Consider the following 20,248-nt stretch of genomic DNA (forward strand, 5'->3'; position numbering starts at 1 on the left):
GGGGATACCCCGAGGATATTTAAGACAGTGTGGAGTGCCAACCCATGGGGGTGTTGAGTCTCACGGAAGGGGCGCCGTCTTCGGAACTTGCCAAGGAAAGTCTCCCCGGGCGGCGGGGCCCTGGGCCGGGATTCTCCGGCGCCTTCTCCCGGGCGTGAGCGCGCCCCCCACAGGCAGTCCCCGGGAAAGCCTCGGCCGGGGAGCCCCGGCGCCCGGCGGCCCCAACCCCCGCCCCCCGCCCCCCGCCCGGCGGCCACCCTCGGGGGCGAGGCAGCCGGCGCGTGGGAGGGGACGGCGCGCCATTGGCTTGCGCGCGGGACCGGGAGGAGGGACCAGCGCGGGCCGCCAGACTCGGGCAAACCCCGGCCGCGCAGGACGCCGCGCGCAGCCCCGCCGGCCCGGCCCGGCCCTGCCCTGCCCTGCCCCGCGCGGGCGGCGCGATGTGAGGTCCCGAGGGCCCGGCGTCCCCGGCCCGCCAGCTCCGCGCAGCGCCCGCGCCAGCATGCGCTAGGAACGTAAGTTCGGTCCCCGCCGCCCCCGAGCCCCGCGCGCTCCCTCCCGCCGCCGGCCGGTGCCTGCGCAGCGCAGCGCAGCCCGGCCCGGCGGGACCGCCGCGGACCTGGGACGCCCCGGGGCCCCCCGGCCGGGATAAGGCCGGGATTCCGGGGGCCCCTCCCCGCGCCCCCGCCGCCCCCCACCCCCGGCGCAGCCCCGCAGCCCCTCGCCGCTCTCCACTCGCCGCCCTTCCCCGTGCCTCGGTTTCCCCCTCTCCCCCGGCTGCCTCCCTGCGCTGGCTCCTCGCCGTGGGACTGTTTATTTCGCCCTTGCTCCCCCCCCCGCCCCCCCCCCCCGCATTGGGGGCAAGAGAGCAAGAGGCAACAGCAGTTTCTGCCTCCCCGGGGTCTGACTGCGGTCCCCGCGCTCGGAGCCGGGTCCCCTCCCCCCATCGCCATTGTTCCCCTGGTCCGAGGAGTGCGCGGCACAAACTTGCGAGCGCCCCTCCTTGTGTCCTCGCCCCCGCAGGGCCGCGGGCCGCCGTGGCGGAGTTCCCGCTGGCCGGACCCGCTGGTTCGGGGGGGGGCAGGGGGCGCCCAGCAGCCCGGAGCTCCCCGCCGCGGGGCCCCGGCTCCCCAGCCCGGGTCTCAGAAAGTGGGTGCGTGCCTGGAGCTAGGAGATAAAGGGCGCGGTGGAGGAGGAAGACGAAGGGTCTCCGCGCCGGGGAGGGAGGGAGGGAGGCCGAAGCCGCCGCCGCCGCCGCCGCGGCTGAGCCCCAGGTGTTGGGTGGGAGGTCGGGGAAGCGCAGGTGGAGACGGATCCCCCCGCCCCGGGCTCCCCCGAAGTCGCGCGCTCGGCTGGAAAAGGCCGCGCGGGCTGGGGCTGGGTGGGCTGGGGCTCCCTGCCCTGGGCAGAGCCCTCGCACCCCTCCCGGGGCTGGGGTCTGTCGAGGAACGGCGAGAACCCCGCGCGCATCCCCGCGCGCCCCGCTGGCTCGGCGCCCGCCCGGCGTCCCCTCGCCCCGCCCCGCCCCGCCCCCGCCCCCGCCCCCGCCCCCGCCCGGTCCCGGGCTCCCGCCGCCCCCTCGCGGCCCGGGAGCCGGTTCTTCTCTGTCGCCAGGTGGGCGGGGGCAGGAGCGGGGCGGGGGCCGGGGAGCCCGGCGCCGACGGCAAGGCCACCCCCCCCCCCCCGCCCCGCGCTTCCTGGGTGATTTCCTTCAGACAAACTTTTCCTGGTGGGACGGTCCTGCGGGGAGATCGGGAGATCGCGGCGCCGCGCTGATGCCCAGCCCGACCGGCCGCCCCCTGGACCTGCGCCTCCGGTGGCCCGTGTGAGGGGGGCCACCCCCCTGGGCAGACCCGCTCTTCCTGCAGCCCAAAGACCCGGGGCGCACAGAGCCGGTGGGGTGGGAGGGGAAGGACACCCGGGAAGGGACACCGTCCTTTCCTTAGCAGAAGCCTCCAGCCGAGCCCCACACTCAGCCCAGGAGGAAAGCTTTCTCTTGTGGGGTTAGGATATAGGGCACTGTGTACTCACTCTCCAGGTCTCAGCTCTTCCGTCTATAAAATGGGCCGTCTTATTCCTGAGGTCCCCTCTGGCCCCTTTATCCCGGGAGCAAGCTGTCCTGGCTTCTTTTTTGCTGCCCACATGCTGTAGGTCTAATCAGTCCTTCCAAATTTGGAGTGGAGGGCTGAGGCCCAAAGCCCTTCACCCACGGATGGCTGTCAGCACCTGCTAGATCCCTGCCCCCAGGCTCCAGCTGTAGCTTCCCCAGCTCTGTGCTCAGCTGCCTCCTCCCCCCTCAAATCTTAGGATAGCCCCCCCCCCCCCAAAGGGCCTGCCCCTAGCCGTGGGAGGGTAGGAAAACAATGAAATGAGCAGTGACCCTGGATATACATAGTTCTAGACTGTTCTTTCGCTGATTGAACAAATTGTTTGTGGGCCCTATACCAAAGGTGGTTTAGTGAGCCGAGTGCCAGACACAGTTCCGGGCACTGGGAGACAGCTGCAAACAAAACAAAGTGTCATGGAGCTGAACTTAAATGATGGAGGGACAAATAATTTATATAGTGTATTGGGAGGTGAGGTTGGGGTGAGGGAGTGGAGTATCAGGCGTGTTGAAGTCAGGGGTGGGGTTGGCCTTCCTGAGGAGGTGACTTTGGAGCCAAGGCTTTGAAAGAGTAAACTTTGGGCAGCCCCGGTGGCTCAGCGGTTTAATGCCGCCTTCAGCCCAGGACATGATCCTGGAGACCCAGGATCAATCCCATGTTGAGTTCCCAGCATGGAGCCTCCTTCTCCCTCTGCTTATGTCTCTGCCTCTCTCTCTCTCTCTCATAAATAAATAAATAAAATCTTAAAAAAAAAAAAAAAAAGAAAGAGTAAACTGTGGGGATAGCTTGGGGAAATGAAGATCCTACAGAGAACAGCCTGTGCAAAGGTCCTGAGGCAGGAATATGTCCACCATACTTGAGATCAACAGTAAGGAGCTAGTGTGGCTTGGGTGGAGTGAGGAGGTAGGGCAGAGATAGGAGGCAAGGCTGGCTGAAAAGGGACGAAGCGTGTCCTTTTCACAGATGAGGGAAGTGATGCTCAGAAACGGCATGTCAGTTCCATGCAGCAGTGGCAGCGGCAGGGCGGGGTGCCTGACGTTCTGACGCCTGATCCATGCTGCTTTCACTTCACCCTGCATCTCAGCTACTCATTGGCAATGCTGGTTTGTATCGTTGCCAGGGTCAGGCCTGGCCTGACAGGGAGGGGAGCCACCCAGGCTTCGTACCTCAGGGGTTTCATATCCCTGCCACCTGCTGTCAGCCCCCTCCCCGGATTCTCCCTGCCAGTCCATCGTGAGCGCCTCAGGGCAGCATCTTCCTCCTGCCCCAGAATGACCCGTATTTCCTTTCCGTTTCCTTCTTATGGCCACCCCTTGTAAACGCTCCATTCCCTATCCACATGTGGCCCCTTGAAGGGGCTGAAGCTGGTATGGTCAAGGGAGAAACTGAGGCAAAGAAGCTGAGTCTCCTAGTCTGAGAATAACAGCAGCGTTATTACTGAACGTTCACTATAAAACAGGTACCTTTCTAGATGTTTTTAGGCATCTTCTCATCAGTAGGGTGTTAGGTGTCCTTATTAAATCTAGTTCACAGGAGAGGAAACTGAGGCCCAGAGAGGCAGTATCACTGGCCCAAGGCCATGCAGCTAATAAATGGTAGAAATGGTAATTCCCAAAGGCACAGGCCTTTTGAGTCCTGACTTACTCCTTTGACCCCAGACCCTGGGGGAGATGGTCAGTCCTGGACTGTAGTTCTGGCCCACAGCATCCTGGGAGAAGTACAGGGACCCTTCTGCCTGCCTCCCACCCAGAAGACAGATCACTCCTTGCTTCTGGAAAAGTTGGCTCCAAATGCCAGAGCATCCCTGCAAGGAAGCCCCCGCCCCGGCCCCCCTCTTGTCCTCCCCTTTCAGGGGTTTGGAGAGAGGTGGGGGAGAATGGCGTGTGTCTGCTGCTCCCTCACCAGAGCTCTGGCCCCATGGCAACCAGAAGCCAGGCTGTCCCCATGGTCATGGCCTCATGGGCTCGGAAGCACCAGCTGCCTTTGAGGGCTCTGATGCCGTCACCGGGCTGGTGGGGAGGCAGGCCCATTCCCGGCTGGAAAAGGACAGAAATTCCCCATGTGCTCTGCCCTCTGTGATAGTGGGGACAGGGAAGGACCCTCCTTCTGGTGACAGCTGAGGGGCGACGGATGGCCCTCAAGGGGCTGAATCCCCCTTGCACACAGCAGCCTCAGGCCCGGGGGTGGGCCAGGTGGGGGGTGGCCCAGGGATGTCCCCTCCTCGTCGTCTGCTCTGCTCTGCTCCCTCACCCTTTCCAGAACTGCAGGGAGTGTTTATTTCTGGTCCCTGAGGCTCTGGAGATGTTTGTTTTGTGATGAAAGTTTGGGCTTCCCTCTGCCATTCTGGAAATCAGGCATCTTTGAAAAAGAAAGAGAACTCGCAGATAAATCATGCGTCCCCAGGGGCAGCCAGGCCGCCCGAGCTGTGCCGCTGGAGTGTGGATTTAGAAGCCACATCCTGAAGATCACAGCCGGGAGGGCCCCAGAGACCACACTCCTGGTGTTTGCAGATGCGGAAGACCGAGTCCCCAAGAGTCGGCCTCTGCTTTCGCCAGGGAAGCAGAATCTGTGGTGTCCTCGGCTGTCCTGTGTCCCCGTGCGTGACTCAGGGCTCCGCTGCCAGCTCCCACGTTCCTGGAGGTTCCTGGAAATGGGACGTGGAGGCCCTTTCTTGACGACGACGGAGGAGTTTCGTCTCAGGGTCTAAGATCTGTCACCCCAGCAGGGTTCGCATCGTGCTCCCCCCCTCCTCCCCCCGCCAGCTCTCCCGTCATCCTGCCCCCCTTGCATCCACCGTTGGTGGCTCGGGGCACAGAGATGGATGATGCCGCCCGCCCTCGACTGGCTCCCCGTCTACTTGAGACACGGGGCTGACTCAGACAGGCTCGGCCTTTAGAATAACCGTGCTCTCGAGGGACACACCGCAAGGAAGCTCTGCTGCATGCAGCCTCGCCCTGGCTTTGTGCCTTCGCCTGCCGTGACCCACATGACCAAAGCCACTGTGATGACGTCAGTAGTGATGATGTCGGTAACGCATCGGTCAGGCCCCCTTTGTGTCCTGTGACTTCCTAGTTTCGCTGTTATTCCGCCACCAACCTGGCAAGTCAGGCATCGTGACCCCCATTTACGGTGCAGGAACGGAGGAGGGTCTGAAAGGTTGATCTGCCCAAAGGCCGAGGGCTAGAAACCAACATGGGTCCCTTCTCCCCCCACCCCACGCCTCTCCAGTACAGCCCTGGAGATGGGAGATTCACCCAGCCCGAGGGCTCAGGCTGGGGGCTCTGGGCTGGGGGCCTTTAGGGAGCCCCTCGGCCACGGAGCTGATGGGCCGCCCCAGGGAGGGACCCACGGGGTGGATGATCGGGGCTCTGGACCCTCCAGCCTCCCTGGCCTCCTTGCCTCCCTTTCTCTGTGACCAGCAGGAGGCTCCTTCTCTCGCTGCCCCCTCTCCTGGCGCTGCCCTGTCCCACACCCCGTTTCCAGCTATTTTGCACCAATGTGATAAGAGAACAATGGGCCTCCCGCAGCCCTTCCCTGGTCCTGCTGGAATCACCGGGCCTTCACCCAAGGGAGGCTAGACCCCAGGAAGGAGGGAGTTCAGATGCTGGCAGCCGGCCAGGGACTTTCAAGGGGCGATGTGAGGAGAAAGATGGTGTAGGGCTTCGTTCTCAGAGATCAGGCTCACCACCCAGCTCCCTGCCCCTGCACGCACACGCCCGCCCTTCTCAGGATATCCATTTAAAGCGCGGTCAGCTCGGTTCCAATTTCAGCTCAGCCGCTTACCCTGCGAAGCTTGAATAAGTCACTCGGGCCTTCGTTTCTTTATCGGGAGAATGGAGGGGACAACACAGCCATTCTCATAGGGTTGTCGTGGGGGCTGCAGAGGATTCCTGGTCTGGAAGTACCCTGTTCCCTGCCTCCAACCCTGGGGTGGGTGCTCTTGGGGGCAGTTCCTACCAGACGGGGAGGGACAGGTGCACCGTCCCTCCAGCAGAAGGTCTTGTTTGAAAAGGAAGTGGCTGTGATGCTCAGCGACAGTGACTCCCCCCTGAATCACCGGGAGGCTCGGCAGCTGGTGGGCGTGCTGGGCCCCAGGCCCCCTTCATTCCCCCTCCCACTCCCCACTGCTGGTCAGGTTTCTAAGCCAGCCCTCATGGGCACAGTCTCCATGCAGTCCGACTGTTTCTATGGAAACCGGGCTTCCTGGGAAGGCTACAGGGGGGTTGGGAGAGGTCCTTTAGGACCAGCCCCCTCTGATCTGCCGCCAGGGCAGGGCCTTGGCAGCTGCCGCAGGAGCAGTGTCGCTAATTGCTGTCCTGTATGGAGCACACAGCAGGTGCCAGGCCCCTCGGCCGCCTTCGCCCAGTGCCTTCATCACAGCCCTGTGGGGTAAAAAATAGTTCTGTGGTTTCACAAAGGAAGAAATGGAAGCTCAGAGTGGTTAGGAAACTTTCTTGAGGTCGCAGACAAGTAAGAGAAAGAGTTGAGGTTTGAGCTCAAGTTTGCCTAGTTATTAAGGCTATGCAGCCACGATGAGCCTCTCTGTCCCTGGCCTGTGTCTAGTTGTGCCCCCCTCTGTGCTGCTGCCACTCGGAGCTCTTTGGGGATGTTCTTGCTGGCCGCAGATGTTCCTGCACTTGAAGGAGGGGCGGGTGGGGGCGTGGGGGGTGCATGCTGCAGGGAGTCAGACCTTGGCCAGCCGTCGGGTATGGGGCGGGGGGCTCTCCACACCTTCCCCAACTCACTACTTGGTGACAGGTATTTGGTGAGCTCCTCACATGCCAGGAAGTTTGTCCCAGGCCCAGTGAGCAAGACCTAGGGAATCCCCTACCCAGGGGTGCTTGCCTTCTAGTGGTGGCTGCAAGTATCTGAGGAGGCCATGGTGATGTCTCACTGCACGTGCTCCTCCAGTCCAGACCCCCCCCCCCATTTCCTGGGCCACCCCACATGCCAGACCCTTCACCAAGAGCATTTGTACCCACTCTCCTATGTCTTCAGCATCCTGGACCCGCTTGTCTGAGGCCACTGGCTGGTAGGAGATGTCACCTTTGAACCAAGCGCCGTCTGACTGCAAAGCCCCTTCCCTGGACTCCTCTGCCACCAGCTCATATGTGGCCCGGGGCCGAGCCTGCCCTCTCTGGGCCTCAACTTGCTGCCTTGTCCAGTGTGTGTTTGGAGCAGAGCCTCCCCTGGGGCCCTGGCACTGAGTGTGATCCTGGGTGTCCTGCTAGGGCTGGGAGGCCTGCTCACCGTAGCCCAACTCTCACTCATTCGCCTGCGCTGACCAACTGCCCAGCTCGTGCAGAGGTCCAGCGGGGAGCTTCTTGGACAAGATAACAGCACTGCTTTCAGGTCACTGGGTCACCGGGAGCCCGAGTGCCCGTGATGTGACTGCAAGCATGGGCTGGAAGTGGCCAGTGGCTGTGCATGCTGAGACCCACGGAAGTCCAGGGGAGGGAGGGAGAGGCTGTGTCCTGGGAAGGCCCTGAAGAACTAGGAGCATCGAGGTAGGGGGAGCAGAGGGAGAGGAGGACCTTCCTGGGTGGGCAGTGGTTTCTAAGTGAAAACAACCATTAAGAAGGACAGAAACTTTATTATTAAATACATACACATGAGAAAAAAAAAAAGGATAATGACTTACTGGCTTTATTGGGAATCGAGGTCAGAGAGGCCAGCCAGGGGCAGAATGTAGAGGTCATGAGCTCAGGCTCTAGGGGGCCGCAGGCTGCATTATCCCTGCTCCTTGGCTGGGCAGGTTCACCTCCGCCTGCCCCTTCCCTTAGCCTCGGGCAGCCTGGCATGGGGGTGGGGGGAGCCCTGGGGCCCCTTCAGAAGGCAGCTGGCTCTGGAAAGGAAGCAACAGCCCTATCAGGCAGGCTTTTTCCATTGTGCACAGCTGAATGGCTGAATGAAGAAAGGGAAGTGGGAGTGTGGGCAGGCCGGGCACTTGGCCCCAGGCCCCGCCCGTGTTCCCTCTCCTTAGCCTCCAGCACTTGCACAGAGTGAGTGTTCTTATTAACCCCATTTCACAGGGGCAGAAACTGAGGCTGTGAGAGCGGCAGCGAGCCGCCCAAAGCCCTGCAGCTGGTGAGAGGGGAGAACCAGGATTCGAATGCACATCTGGCTCAGCCGAGGTGCAGGGAATGGAGCCAAGGGAGGTGTCCTGTGTCCTCACTTAGGTTAAAATGAGGCAGGACTGAAAAACACCTGTGGAGTGGGAAGGGGAAGAAAGTTCAAGGGCAGATCCTGGGGATGGGGGAGGGGGGTGCGTGTATGTGGTTTGCCCCAGGGGTAGGACATGTGGAGGGGCCAGCAGGTGCATAGGAGAACTGCAGGTGGCCTACCTACACTCCCCGGGGGGTGGGGCACATGCTGTGGGTGAAGCAGGGACAGAACTTAGTGCTTGGAGAAGTTAGCAGTGCAGCGGCAGGGTGCAGGGGCTCCTACTCCCCGGAGGAGTTAGGGTTGCAGGGGCAGGGTGCAGAGGGTCCTACTACCTGGGGAAGGTAGCAGTGCAGAGGCAGGGTGCAGGGGTCCTAGGAGGAGTTAGCGGTGCAGAGGCAGGGTGCAGGGGCTCCTACTCCCTGGAGATTGCACTCTCCCTGGGAGGCCCTAGGGCCCTTTGGGGGTGGTGAGCTCCTTGCTGGGGTCTGGGCTCTGGGGGAGGCCGCAGCAGGTCCCACCAGCCCAGGTACCTGGTGGTGGTCCCCGTGGATAAAGCCTATCCCCGCTAAGTGCATCAGCTGTCTTCCTCTGCCCGACGACCCTCCCCACCAATGCCCACGCTCCGAGCGGGGGGTCACTGACACAGCCCGGGGCCTGGAGGGCTTGGCCTGAGTGCCAGCCTTCTGACAGGGGACTGAGATCTATGGCTAATTGTCAAACTCTGCAAACAGCCCAGGTCCCGCAGTGAGTGGCTGCATCAGCAACCGGGTACGTCTATCCCACAGAACATGACTCTGCCATGAAGAGGAACGGGCAGGGGAAGTGCCCAGCGGCTTGGGTGAATCTCAGAGGCATTTATCGTTAGGCTGCATGGAAGAAGCGGTCTCCGGGGGGTCTAGTCTATATGATTCTGTGCATAGAGCACGTTTGAAAAAACCCCAAGCCAGAGCAACGGCCAACAGATCAGTGGGGAGGGGAGGGGCGGGTACGGCCGGGGCAGCTGTCCCCATCTGCAGGTGGTGTTTCTCTGCATCTACACGTGTGCTAAGAGTTCGTGGAACTGCAAACAACAACAAAAATGTCAGTTCTGCTGTATGTAAATTAAAAAAATGAAAGGCCAGAGGGGGAGGCCGGAAGAGGAAGAAGGGTGAGGGCCGGGCTACCCGATGTTTCCTTTGCTGAGGCCGGACGAGGGGGGCCAGCCCGGGCGGCGACCAGCAGTGGCTGGCCAGCTGTCGTGGGCCGTCTCAGGCCGGTCTGTCTGGCAGTGGGAGGGACGCCAGGCTGATTGTCGCCTCTCTCTCGAGTCATGAGAGCTGGTGGCAAGTGCTGAGGTGTGGGGACAGCGGCTGGGCCCTGGGGGGCAGGGTCCTTAAGCCCTGCCTTCTCCGGTGGAGCTGGCTGCCTGCGCGTCAGACAGGCCTCAGGCATTGGAGCTGTCTTCATGGCCACCACGGGCCACCTCTGTACCCCTCCCCTGGGGGCTGGGTGTGGGGAGGGGTCAGCAGAGCTACCCCTGTTTCATAGATGATGAGCCAAGGCCAGGGGCCTGGACATCGCCCCCTGGAGACCACTGAGACTGACTTGTGTGCCTACTTCCCTGCTCTGCCCAAGTCTAAAGCCACATTATCCAGGTTCCCCGAAGTCTGAGTCTCGGTCCTGATTATTTGTCGGGGTGCTTTATGTTATTTTAAGACACAGGGAGGCTAGAAAACCAGAGGTGACGTCTCTGTCTCTGGCCGCCCTGATCAGGGCTTGGAGGGTGAGGCTTGGCTGGGGCCACGCGCCCCTAAGGCGGCAAGCCAGACTGGGACCCGGCTCAGGCCTGGGCGGGGAGGTCCAGCAAGCCCAGCAGAGGGGCAGGCGACTTCTGAAGCTCGTCTGCACATGAGGGTAGTTTTCCCGACTTGCTGGCGGGTGGCCGTGGGCTTCTGGAGAATGGGGTGCTGGAATAAGGCATGTGGTGTGGTGGGGTGGGAGGTATGGAGTTACTCAACCCCGTCTCTGTTGAACTTTGTTGAGCTTGGTTTCCTCATCTGTAGGGTGGGTGTAAATAGTTCCCACTGCATGCTAGGGTGGGGGTGTGATAGAGGAGCCCAGTGCCCCATCCCCGCCCCGCCCCGGCCAGCTTCTGGAAACCTTTGCCTCACTGGAGTCTATACTTCTGTCTCCTTTGTACAGCTGTTGTGGTGATCGAAGGCGAGGACCAGCAGTCAGCTCATCTCTGTGTCTCCCACACCAGAGCCTGGCACACAGTAGGTGCTCAAGACCTGGCCCAAGGTGGAGCTGGGGGGTGGGGGGGTGTGGCTGGGGATTGGGGGGGTGTGGAGGCTTGTGAGCAGACACGGGGTGGGGAAGAGGCCGGTCGTGGGTGCCCCTGGCAGGAAGGGGCACAGAGCTTCTGCCCACTTTCCTGGCTTCACTGGGTCCTGGGGCCACCCCCCTTCCCCTTCGTTCGGTCCTGGCAGGTTTGAAGAATGTTGTCTGCGAGACAGGGAGGGAGGGCTTGCTGGATGGAGGGATTATCTGGGCAGAGGATCGGTGGGGGTTGCTGGACCCCAGGACTTGAGCACGTCTTCCTTCTGGCAAGACTGGCCTGCGCTCGTTTGCCCCCGCCTCCAGGAGCCTTTGGATGTGGTCTCCACCTCGGCCCACAGACCCCTCTGGGGCCGTCCGGAAGGCTCTGTCCAGCCTGGTTCCTGGGGTCTGCCGTGTTCGTGTAGGCCAGATGGGCTCACAGAGCTGGAAGGGCTTTAGGGACACCCTCCTCCACCCATTTTAGAGATGAGGAAGCTGAGGCCAGGAAGGGGAGAGACTTGCCCCTTTCGCCAAATGGCCGGGCGGTTAAGGAGCTGAGTGCGAAGGCTGGGCCCCCAGATCTCTCCAGACCTCAGGCCCCGGGTGCAGGTTTTGGCAGGCCCTGAGGTGTGGAAGCTGGGGAGCTGTGGCTGAGGCTGGTGTCTCCCCTCAGCCCGTCCGCAGACGCCAGGCTCCAGGACGAGATGGCAGCCAAGCAGCCCCCACCTCTCATGAAGAAGCACAGCCAGACGGACCTCGTGAGCCGCCTGAAGACCCGCAAGATCCTTGGCGTGGGCGGGGAGGATGACGACGGGGAGGTGCACCGCTCCAAGGTGGGCCGAGGGGCCTCAAGCTGGCCACCCCCCGGGGAGGCGGGCCAGCCTGCGTGAGGGAGAAGAGTAGCTGCGGCCTGCAGAGCTTCAAGCGCTCCAGGACTCAGCTTGCGGTTTTCTAGGAACTTAATGGAGATGTCAAGGGAATAATAACAAAAATGAAGACAGATCGTTAGAATGAATTTCATGCTTATTATGTGCTCGTTACTGCACCAATTGCTTTATAAGTATTATTAATCCTGCTAGTTCTGGGAGATAGTTATTAACCCATTGCATCGATAAGGAAACTGAGGCTCAGCGAGGTCAAGGACTTGCACAAGGCCCTACCAGTAAGTGGCAGAGCCAGGCTTTAAGCCCGTGTCCAGAGCTTTTATCTTTCCTCAGCATATTTTCAGTTTCCCGTCAGCTCTGGTGTCATGAAGGGGCAGAGGGGGGGTGGCCTCGGTGACCCTTTGGCTAAGCAGAAGGCCCCAGGTGGATCCCTGGGCATGCCAGGGGGCTCGGGAGGGGAGTGAATGGCCTGGGCCTGCCCCTCACTCCTCTTGGTCCACAGATCAGCCAGGTCTTGGGCAACGAAATCAAGTTTGCTGTTCGGGAGCCCTTGGGGCTGAGGTGAGCATGGAGTGGGAGTTTGGGTGGGTGCGGGGTTATGGCAGGGGTGCTGCATGAGGCCCCGCCTCTTCCGCTCTGCCCTGGTGTCCTCGTGCCTGTGATTCCCTCCTATCTCATGCCCTCCGCCTTTTACCAGCCATCCCTGGACACCATGGCTGGAGAGGGGAGGGTCCCCTGGGGCCTGGAGGTGGCAGCAGGGGGCCCTGGCCGTGACCTTTCTCTCCACGCATCCCCAGGGTCTGGCAGTTTGCTTCTGCTGTGCTCTTCTCCGGCATTGCCATCATGGTGAGCCCCCACCCCACCTCTGGGCCCTGGGTCTGGCTCCCTGTCCTGGGGTCCCTGCTGCCTCTATCCGTGTGGTCATCGTGCTGATGCCCTACCTGTCCAGTCCCAGCTCCTGATACTCATTCCCACCCATACCCTGCATGCTCTGGAGCATCCTAGACTCCTTGCCCCTGGGAACCTAGAGCCTTCGGTCCTGGCACAGGGGAGTCCGGGGATGGGGGAGGGCGACAGGTAATCAAGATTCTGATGCTGGACTGCCCCAGGGGCTTCGGCCCTGCTTCTGGGGGAAGGAAGACGTCCGTGGAAGGTTTCAACAGTGACCCCCTCCAACTTTACCCTGAACTTCCCACCCGATGCCCGCAGGCCCTCGCCTTCCCTGACCAGCTCTACGATGCAGTCTTTGATGGAGCCCAGGTGACCAGCAAGACCCCCATCCGCCTCTACGGAGGTGCCCTCCTCAGTGAGTATTGCCAGGGCAGACTGGGGGTCGTGATGGGCAGCTGGGGACCAACGGGGACCAAGAGGAGCATGGGGAAGCCCTTCCACACCCCCCCTTGGGGATGAGTCCTTCTCCCTGGGGGTGTGCTGCCATCTTGTGGCCGCTGCTGGAATGCACCCAGTGGACTGGGCTACGTCTCTGCCATCCACACCCCACTGGGTCACTGGGGTACAGAGATGAATGGGGCTCGGGCCCTGCCCTCCAGGGCCTCAGCCTAGAGGAGGAGGCAAAATCAACAGTGTCTGCAAAACCCCTCCCACCCCTGGGCCTCTCTTGAGCCATCCCGTTTCCTCTCTAATTTGAGTCACACCCCTGCGCCTGGTGGGAAGCTGACTTAACAGCTCTTAAAGACTAGCACAGGTAGTGTCCCTCCTCTTCTCCCAAACACTCTATGGCTCCCATTTTCCTGCAGAATAAAGGCCCAGCCCCTCCACCTGGCTTTCTGGGTGGTTTTATGGGGTGGATCCAGCCTACCTTCCCAGACCTACCTCCCCCATTTCCCACTGTGGGCTCCGGACTCCAGCCACGTCTCATGATGCCCAGCCCCCCATTTCAGAAGGCCTCTGTGCCTTTGTACCGTCTCCCCAACCTTGTGCCGATGGCACGTGTACAGATCCTTCAAGGGTTTGCCCCAGTACTGGTGGGACAGGCACTGGTGGAGATTGGTGTGGCTTCAAGCACTCCACCCGGACAGTAGGGACAGCTGGGGCTATGGGGTTAGGACAGATGATGGACGGTTTTCATTGGGGGGTGTGAGTGGACGGGGGAATGTGGAGGTCTGGGATCTTTCTCCAGGCCCAAGCTGCCTGCCCCCAGTCTGCTCTTTGGCCCCCCACCCCAGGCATCTCCCTGATTATGTGGAACGCTCTCTACACGGCTGAGAAGGTTATCATCCGATGGACTCTGCTCACTGAAGCCTGTTACTTTGGGGTCCAGTTCTTGGGTGAGTCTTGAGGTGGGCAGTGAGACAGGGAGGCTGATGGAGATGGAGGCGCGGGCAGGGCAGCTTGGTTTCCAGGAAGTGATGAAAGTCTGTCTGCGGGGGAGGGACTCAAGTGGCCTCGCATGCCTGTAGGTCTGCACACCCGTGCTCACACTCCTAATACCTGCCCGTATCTTCTTGAATGCACACGCATGCATCTCCACAGCCTCGGCCACGCACGTGCACCTGCAGCCTCCTGTAACCCATCGCTCGCTGGTGTACCCAGCGCGCACCCAGTCTTGCCCACACGCTCGCCCTTACCCCGGTACCTGCCACGTGGGGGACAGCAGAACAGACGCGTCCAGCGGGAGCCCCCAGCTCAGCATGTCTTCCAGGGTTGGGGGTGAGGCCCGCCCCTCCTCTGACCTCTGTCCCCTTCCTCTGTCCGTCTTTCTCCCACAGTGGTCACTGCCACGCTAGCCGAGACGGGCCTCGTGTCCTTGGGGATCCTGCTGCTCCTGGCCAGCCGCCTCCTTTTTGTCGCCATCAGCGTTTACTACTATTACCAAGTCGGCCGGAAACCCAAGAAAGTCTAGCCACTCGCTGGGCCAGGGGCCCCTGTGGGGCAGGGAGGTCCCGGGGCCCCGGATTCCCTCTGGCCCCTGGAAGGCAGGAAGGACCCTGCCCTGCGCCAGGCCTGCCCCAGGCAGGCGCGGCTGACCGCCTTCCTTTCCTCCTGGGCACCCCCAAATGCTGTGATCTCCTGGACTTTCGGGTTTGGGGAGGGACAGGGCCTTGGGACCTCTGTTCTTCACCTCACACAGTACCGCCTCCTTTTCTCGGGTCTCTTGGCCTCTGGATCCCCTGGATAGATGCCTACGGAAGAGCTTGAGTCATAGGGTCTTAGGCTAAGGCGAGGCTCCTGCTGCTTCTGCCAGGAGGCCCTTCTTTCGTTTGGGAGAGGTTGCACCGCCCCCCTGCCCTCCCTGCACCCCCACCCGATCTAGTGCCCACACAGCTGAACGTGGCTTCCGTGTACACCTGGAAAACCTGAGAACTCGACCCCAGACTCCTCAGTGTGGGCCCTCCCCAGCTGCCGGAGCTGCCCCCTGCCCCTAAGCGCACATCCTTGCCTTTCCCACGGCCTAGCCGCGGGGCTGACGGGGGGGAGGTTGTCTTTGAGCTGGCAACTCCCTTTGCAGCCTGTCTGTGAGGTGGGCCACCTGTAGCCAGAGCCTGGGCCCGGCCCCCAAGCCCGGCCACCACGGGCTGTTTCCCAGGGCCTTGCTTGAGGCTGCTCCGGCCCCTGGGGCTCCTCGGGTCCCTCCACTGGCCTGGGTCCAGAGGCCGCCAGCAGCCTCACCACAGGCTGGCCCTGGCAGTGAGCGCAGAAAGCACCCTATGGAGGCCCCTGTGGGGTTTGAGATGAGGAAGGAGAAACAGTGGCACTTCCTTGTCCCTTGTCCTTCAGGGTCTGCTGTCTGCTTGGCTCTGCTCCCTCGCCTACCCTCACCCTCTCCCTGGGGTGCAGCCCCCAAGACCTGGTGGGGTAGGACTGGGTGCCCTTCAAACTCAGCAGGAGAAATAAATAGAGATATTTCGGCAGGCTACTTCTCATGTCCCCCACCGCGAGTGCCCTGGAGGAGGCGAAGAAGCGGCTCCCTCAGAGCTGCAGACCCCCTGCCTGTGCGCCCCCATAGCTGTCCCTTCCCAGGCCCCTTCCTTCCAGGACACAAGTAGGCACACCTGGAGTGGTGGCCCTCCTGGGGACAGGCCTGGAGAAAGGCAGCCAGGCCGCACCCTCGATTCTCGCCTAGGAGTAGTGTGGTCAGCGGGGCGAGACAGATGGTCCTGAGGGAACCTTGCCCACATGGGGCCGGCTGTCCCCACAGCCACATGCTTGGTGCCTGGCAGAGCAGTGGTCTCGCTGCTGTTGCACAGCTGAGGGGAGAGGCCCAATGGGTCGGGTGCCCACGGCTGTGCCGCTGGTGACCGGCTGAGCAGAAGGGAACCTGCTCACCAAGGAAAGGCTGGGCTCTGTCCTGACCCCCGACCCCTGCCTCTTCCGTCTGCGCCTCCCCCCAGAATCCAGCTGCTTGCTGACAAGCCCTGGCCAGGTGGGGCACCCACCACTACCTTTGGGAGTTGGGGTTGGTGGCTGGCGTCCTGTCCATCTGATCCAGGCCTTTAAGGCCTGGCTCATCCTCTGATGGGTGATGGGTGGTTTGTCCTAGTCACCGGTGGGCATGGTGGGCTGGTGCCCCTGGGTGGCTGGCAGGGAAGTAGGAAGTGTGGGCTTAGCAGTCGGGCTCTGGGTGAGGCACTTGCTGGAGCCAAGCAGTCTCACCCCTGGCGGGAGTGGACTGGGGTGGGCTGGGCAGGTGGGAGGGCCGCCCGGCCTTGCCCCTTGGTGGTAGCGAGGGCCTGCTGGCATGGCGCTGTCGTGACGTTCCGTGCTGCTTGCTCAGCCATCGGAGGTGGGCCCAGAGGGAGGGGGCCTGGCAAGCAGACGTAGTCTGGGGAGCTGGCTGGGCTGGTGGGGAATGAAGGCCACGAGCCATTGCTGTGAAGGAGGCAGTGACAACAGGGAGGGGCACCCACATGTCTCCCGAAGAAGGCCCAGCTCTCCATCCTGAAGGTTTGGGAAGACTCCTCCCACCCTCTCCCCCGCCCATCACCTTCTATCCTCATCCCCAGAGCCCAGCACCCTCTGCCCACTTCTCGCCTCATCCCTGCACCCCCTCCACCCTCACCCCAAGCAAGACCACCTTTCTTCACAGTCACTATTTATTCTTTGTTCCTTCTTTTTGTAAGAAACAGTCACAAAAACCAGTGCAAAACCATCAGTGTGGGTGTCCTGTTTTATATTACAAAAACTCCTCTTGATATAGAATATAAAAAGGGGGGGGGGTCACGGGAAATAAACATGATAAATTAGCTCTGCTATCTACCGCAAGGAACATTTACAGTTTTCAAAATAGACTTTTGACATAGGATCCATGGGGGAAGGGAAGGAGGGGCTTCGGGGAGATGGGGTGGGGCTGCCAGGGCCTTGGCTGGTTTGGGGTCCCCTCGGGCATGGAAAGGCCAGAGAGACGAGGGAGCCTCTGGACCGCTCAGGTGGCTGCTTCTAACCACAAGGCAGTAGCTCTGGAGCAGGAAGCTGGCTTTCAGCCCAGGGTGTGGGTGTGTGACCAGCAGTGTGGGGTCAGCCCTGGCCCCTGCCCCGTGAGCAGGCTGGGAGAAGTCCCCGCAAAGAGGTGTCCCTACTCCCGCAGCCCCCTGGCCCAGCAGCCGAGCGACTGCCCCCAGCCCCTCGCAGGGGCTGTATCTGAACCAGCCCAGTTAGATCTCAGTGCCTGGGAGAGGGTTGAGCCCCACTGGGCCTGGGCTTTATTTTTCATGCGTCAGAATTGCTGCAGGCAGCTACCAGCCTGGGTCAGTGCTAGAGGTGGATTCGGGGCTCCGTGGCACCTTCTGGAAAGCCCTTGGGGATGAGGCTCACACCCACCCTTGAGCCTGCCTCAGCCAGATGTTCCTCTGGGACCTGCCCTCCCTCCCACTGATTCTTACAGGGCCCAGCAGGTGGGTGGGGGGTGGGGACACACAGGATGCCAGATATTAGGCCCTTCTTACCTTGAAGGCTCCAGGTTCTCCTGGCTGGTAGGGGACCCAATGGGCCCCCAAAGCCTGGGATGCCCCTGGACGGGAGCCACACAGCTGCCCAGTCAGACCCTGAGTCCCGCTAGGCCAGCTGTTTTTGTTTATTTTGTCAACCTCAGACCAGCCACATGCCTCTGCCGGAAAGCTGGAGCTAAGCATGTGGGCGGGCGGGTGGGTCTGGAGGAGCAAGCCGGAGGTCCTGCTCAGGCTGGGCTGGGAGACCAGCTGCAGGGCACACTAGGTCCTGGGGATGCCCCGTCGCCAAGGAGCTCGTGGCGGCTTGTATGGAGTTGCCAGGGCAGACAGGCTGTTCCAGGGACAATATGGAAAGCCCCAGCTTGGTGGCCAGAAGGGGATCTGGGACTGGGGTGGGGTGGGGGGCAGCAGAAGGATGGCATGGGTCAAATCCAATCTTTACAGCAGGCACAGAGCTCAGGGCTGCATCTCTACAGGGGCGGGTGGCCGAGCAGGGAAGCACAGGGCCACAGGCCACAGCTCGGGGTCTCCCAGTGGCCGGCAGGCTGGAGGGAGGCTGGAAGCTGACACAGGGCCTAGGATTCAGAATGGGCTCATGCTGCTCCTCCCACTGCCGTGCCTCTGGCAGACATCACTAATCGAGCCTGAATTGTCTGGCAGACACCACCAATGGGGATTTCGCCGTCCATCCGGCCCCAGGCCCCAGGCCAAACCCCAGATTCTGTGAACAGCCCCCCCCCCCCCGGCAATCATTCCTCATTCACTGGAGTCGAGGCATCTTGCAACACTGATGTAGAATGTAAGGCCTGTGTGTGAGGGACTGATTGTGGGTCGTGAGTCTAGGGGACAACCTCTCCCTGCCTGAGCTGGGAAGAAACACTCAGAAGCGTGCAATGGACAGCGAAGGGACTAGAAACCATGTCGCAGCAGAAATGAGATGTCTTGGAGCTCTTGAGCCTGGAGAAAATGGGGCTTGGGGGAGGCAACGTGTGGTCTCAACCCTTTGGGAAGGAGAGAGAGCAAGTGGGATGCCACGGAAACAGAGGACTCTCATGTGCACTGAGCTGATGCTAAAAAGTCAAAGCAGTCCAAAGACTGAAGTCTGTCTCGGGAGGTAGTAAGCTCCCCATCCTTGGAGGTATGCAAGAAGAGGGTGGCAAAGTCTTGGCAGAGATCTTGTGGAAGACATCCAAGCCTCAGTTCTGGGTGGGGAGAGGAGAACCAGATGGTCTTGGGAGTTTGTTCCAGCCCCGGGAGCCACAGAGTTGATGGAAAACAAGAAAGGGGTCAAGCTTGTGGGAAGAGGTGGGTGGTGTGTGGAAAAGGGACTGTAGTGTATGTGCGTGTGTGTGTGTGTGTGTGTGTATCCCTGGGGAGCTTAGAAAGTGTGTGTGTGTATGGGGAAGTGGGAGGGAAGCAGGGGGGGCCAGTCCAGAATTTTCTTAGCTGTGGAGCTGGGGAGTTCTTGACCAGCTTGCTCTCTCTCCCTCCTTGGGAAACCAGGATGCCGAGGCCAGGGAGCGGTGTGAGCAGCAGATGTGCTGGGACCTACAGGGCCCTGCGAGGGGTGACAGGCAGCCGAGGGACGACCGGGTTCTTGCTCAGAATTGTCATGCATGTGCTGTGTGACTGTGAATGAGAAACTGCCCCTCTCTGGGCTTTCCAGATTATTTGATCCAACAGAGGAGGGAAGCAAGGACCCCGCCAGCTGGGCCATTCTTAGGTCTAGTGTCCGAGCAGCCCACCCTTGGGCCCCGCCCGAGGCAGGGGCAACTCTATCCTCAGAGGACCAGGGGTTAGCACAGGTTCCAAGTTCCTAAGGACGTGGTGACAGAGTGTCCTGGGGGCCCCCGGGCTCCGTGGACCTCTGAGAGCTGCTTTTGTCTCCTTCTTGGCTAAATCCGCACTTTCTTGGCCCCCGGAGCTGAGGAGAGGGCCCAGGCCCGGGGCTGCCGGGGCTGGCGGGATCGAGGAGGGAGCCTGGCCCTGGGGATCCTTGGGTCTCTGTTGCTCCCTGGGTGCGGGCGCCAGGGCCTCTGCAGGGCGCCCGCGGCACCCACCGGGAGTCCAGGTGGGGTACATCAGTCTGTATTTTCTTCTTCATTTCGTTTTGTTAAAAAAATAGCTATTTGCCTCCGCCCCGCCTCCTGGCCACTCGTCGAGAGCTCACGTCCTCCCCTGGGGCTGAGGGCAGGGGCACGGGGGCGGGGGGGGGGGCGCTGGGTGCTGGGCAGGGGCGGCGGGTGAGGCGTCAGGCTGCAGGCCCTGCCTCTACTGAATGCCCCGGAAGAGACACATGGCGAAGATCATGGCGAAGAGCTGCGGGGAAAGCAGATGTTGGCCTGTCAGGCTGGGCTCCCAGCCCCGCGTGGGGAGGTGTCACCCCCACCGACGTCGTGGGCCGTGGGGCAGGGAGGCGGCTCTGGCACGCAGCACGCTGCAGGAGGAGGGCTTCCTGACAGTCCCCGGGGGCAAGGGTAGTCATGGAAAGAAGGGGCCTTGGGACATGGGTTCAAATCCAGCTCCCCTCTTTGCCAGCAGCCACATTGGGCCACACGTGTCCCCTCTCTGGGCCTGCGCACGGACCGGGGGCTCGCTGTGTGCCCTGCACAGCTTTACATGTGTTCGTGGAAACCTGTGACAGGGCAGGAGGCAGGACACAGAGAGGTGATGCAACCACCCTCAGGTGACACGGTTGCAAGTGGGGGAGCTGGGGGGCTGGGGTTTGCGTCTGGGCACCGTGACCCCGCAGCCGGAGCTCGAAAGTCCTGCGTGCTCCCCCATCTAGCTCACGGGGGTGGGGTGGGGGGAGTAGGATGGCAGTATAAGGCAATGATGCGGGACAGTCGCTGTAGGAAGAAGTTACCAGCATCGTCATTAACAGGCAGGG

At 61.7% G+C, this 20,248-nt stretch overlaps 2 protein-coding genes across 3 annotated transcripts in view; one reads left to right on the top strand and one right to left on the bottom strand.

Moving 5' to 3' along the window:
* The first annotated feature begins 359 nt into the window (after window positions 1-359).
* On the top strand, window positions 360-16,565 carry TP53I11 (tumor protein p53 inducible protein 11). 2 transcript variants are annotated; one of them, XM_038563503.1, is made up of 8 exons: window positions 360-515; window positions 10,452-10,525; window positions 11,242-11,401; window positions 11,955-12,013; window positions 12,250-12,298; window positions 12,662-12,758; window positions 13,639-13,740; window positions 14,182-16,565. In XM_038563503.1, exons 3-8 carry the CDS (start codon window positions 11,273-11,275, stop codon window positions 14,313-14,315), a joined length of 570 nt encoding a protein of 189 aa, XP_038419431.1. In that variant the 5' UTR covers window positions 360-515; window positions 10,452-10,525; window positions 11,242-11,272; the 3' UTR covers window positions 14,316-16,565. The 2 variants fall into 2 exon arrangements, with proteins under 2 accessions (XP_038419431.1, XP_038419432.1); XM_038563504.1 differs by having other exon boundaries at window positions 399-515; window positions 10,452-10,529.
* Window positions 16,493-20,248, bottom strand: part of TSPAN18 (tetraspanin 18) — a 185,850-nt gene continuing 182,094 nt past the window's right edge. The window contains 1 exon segment of the mRNA XM_038563502.1: window positions 16,493-19,677. Within this exon segment, the coding sequence (XP_038419430.1) occupies window positions 19,630-19,677 (48 nt within the window). The 3' untranslated portion in view covers window positions 16,493-19,629.

Source organism: Canis lupus, chromosome 18 (assembly GCF_011100685.1).
Source record: "Canis lupus familiaris isolate Mischka breed German Shepherd chromosome 18, alternate assembly UU_Cfam_GSD_1.0, whole genome shotgun sequence".
NCBI lineage: Eukaryota > Metazoa > Chordata > Mammalia > Carnivora > Canidae > Canis > Canis lupus.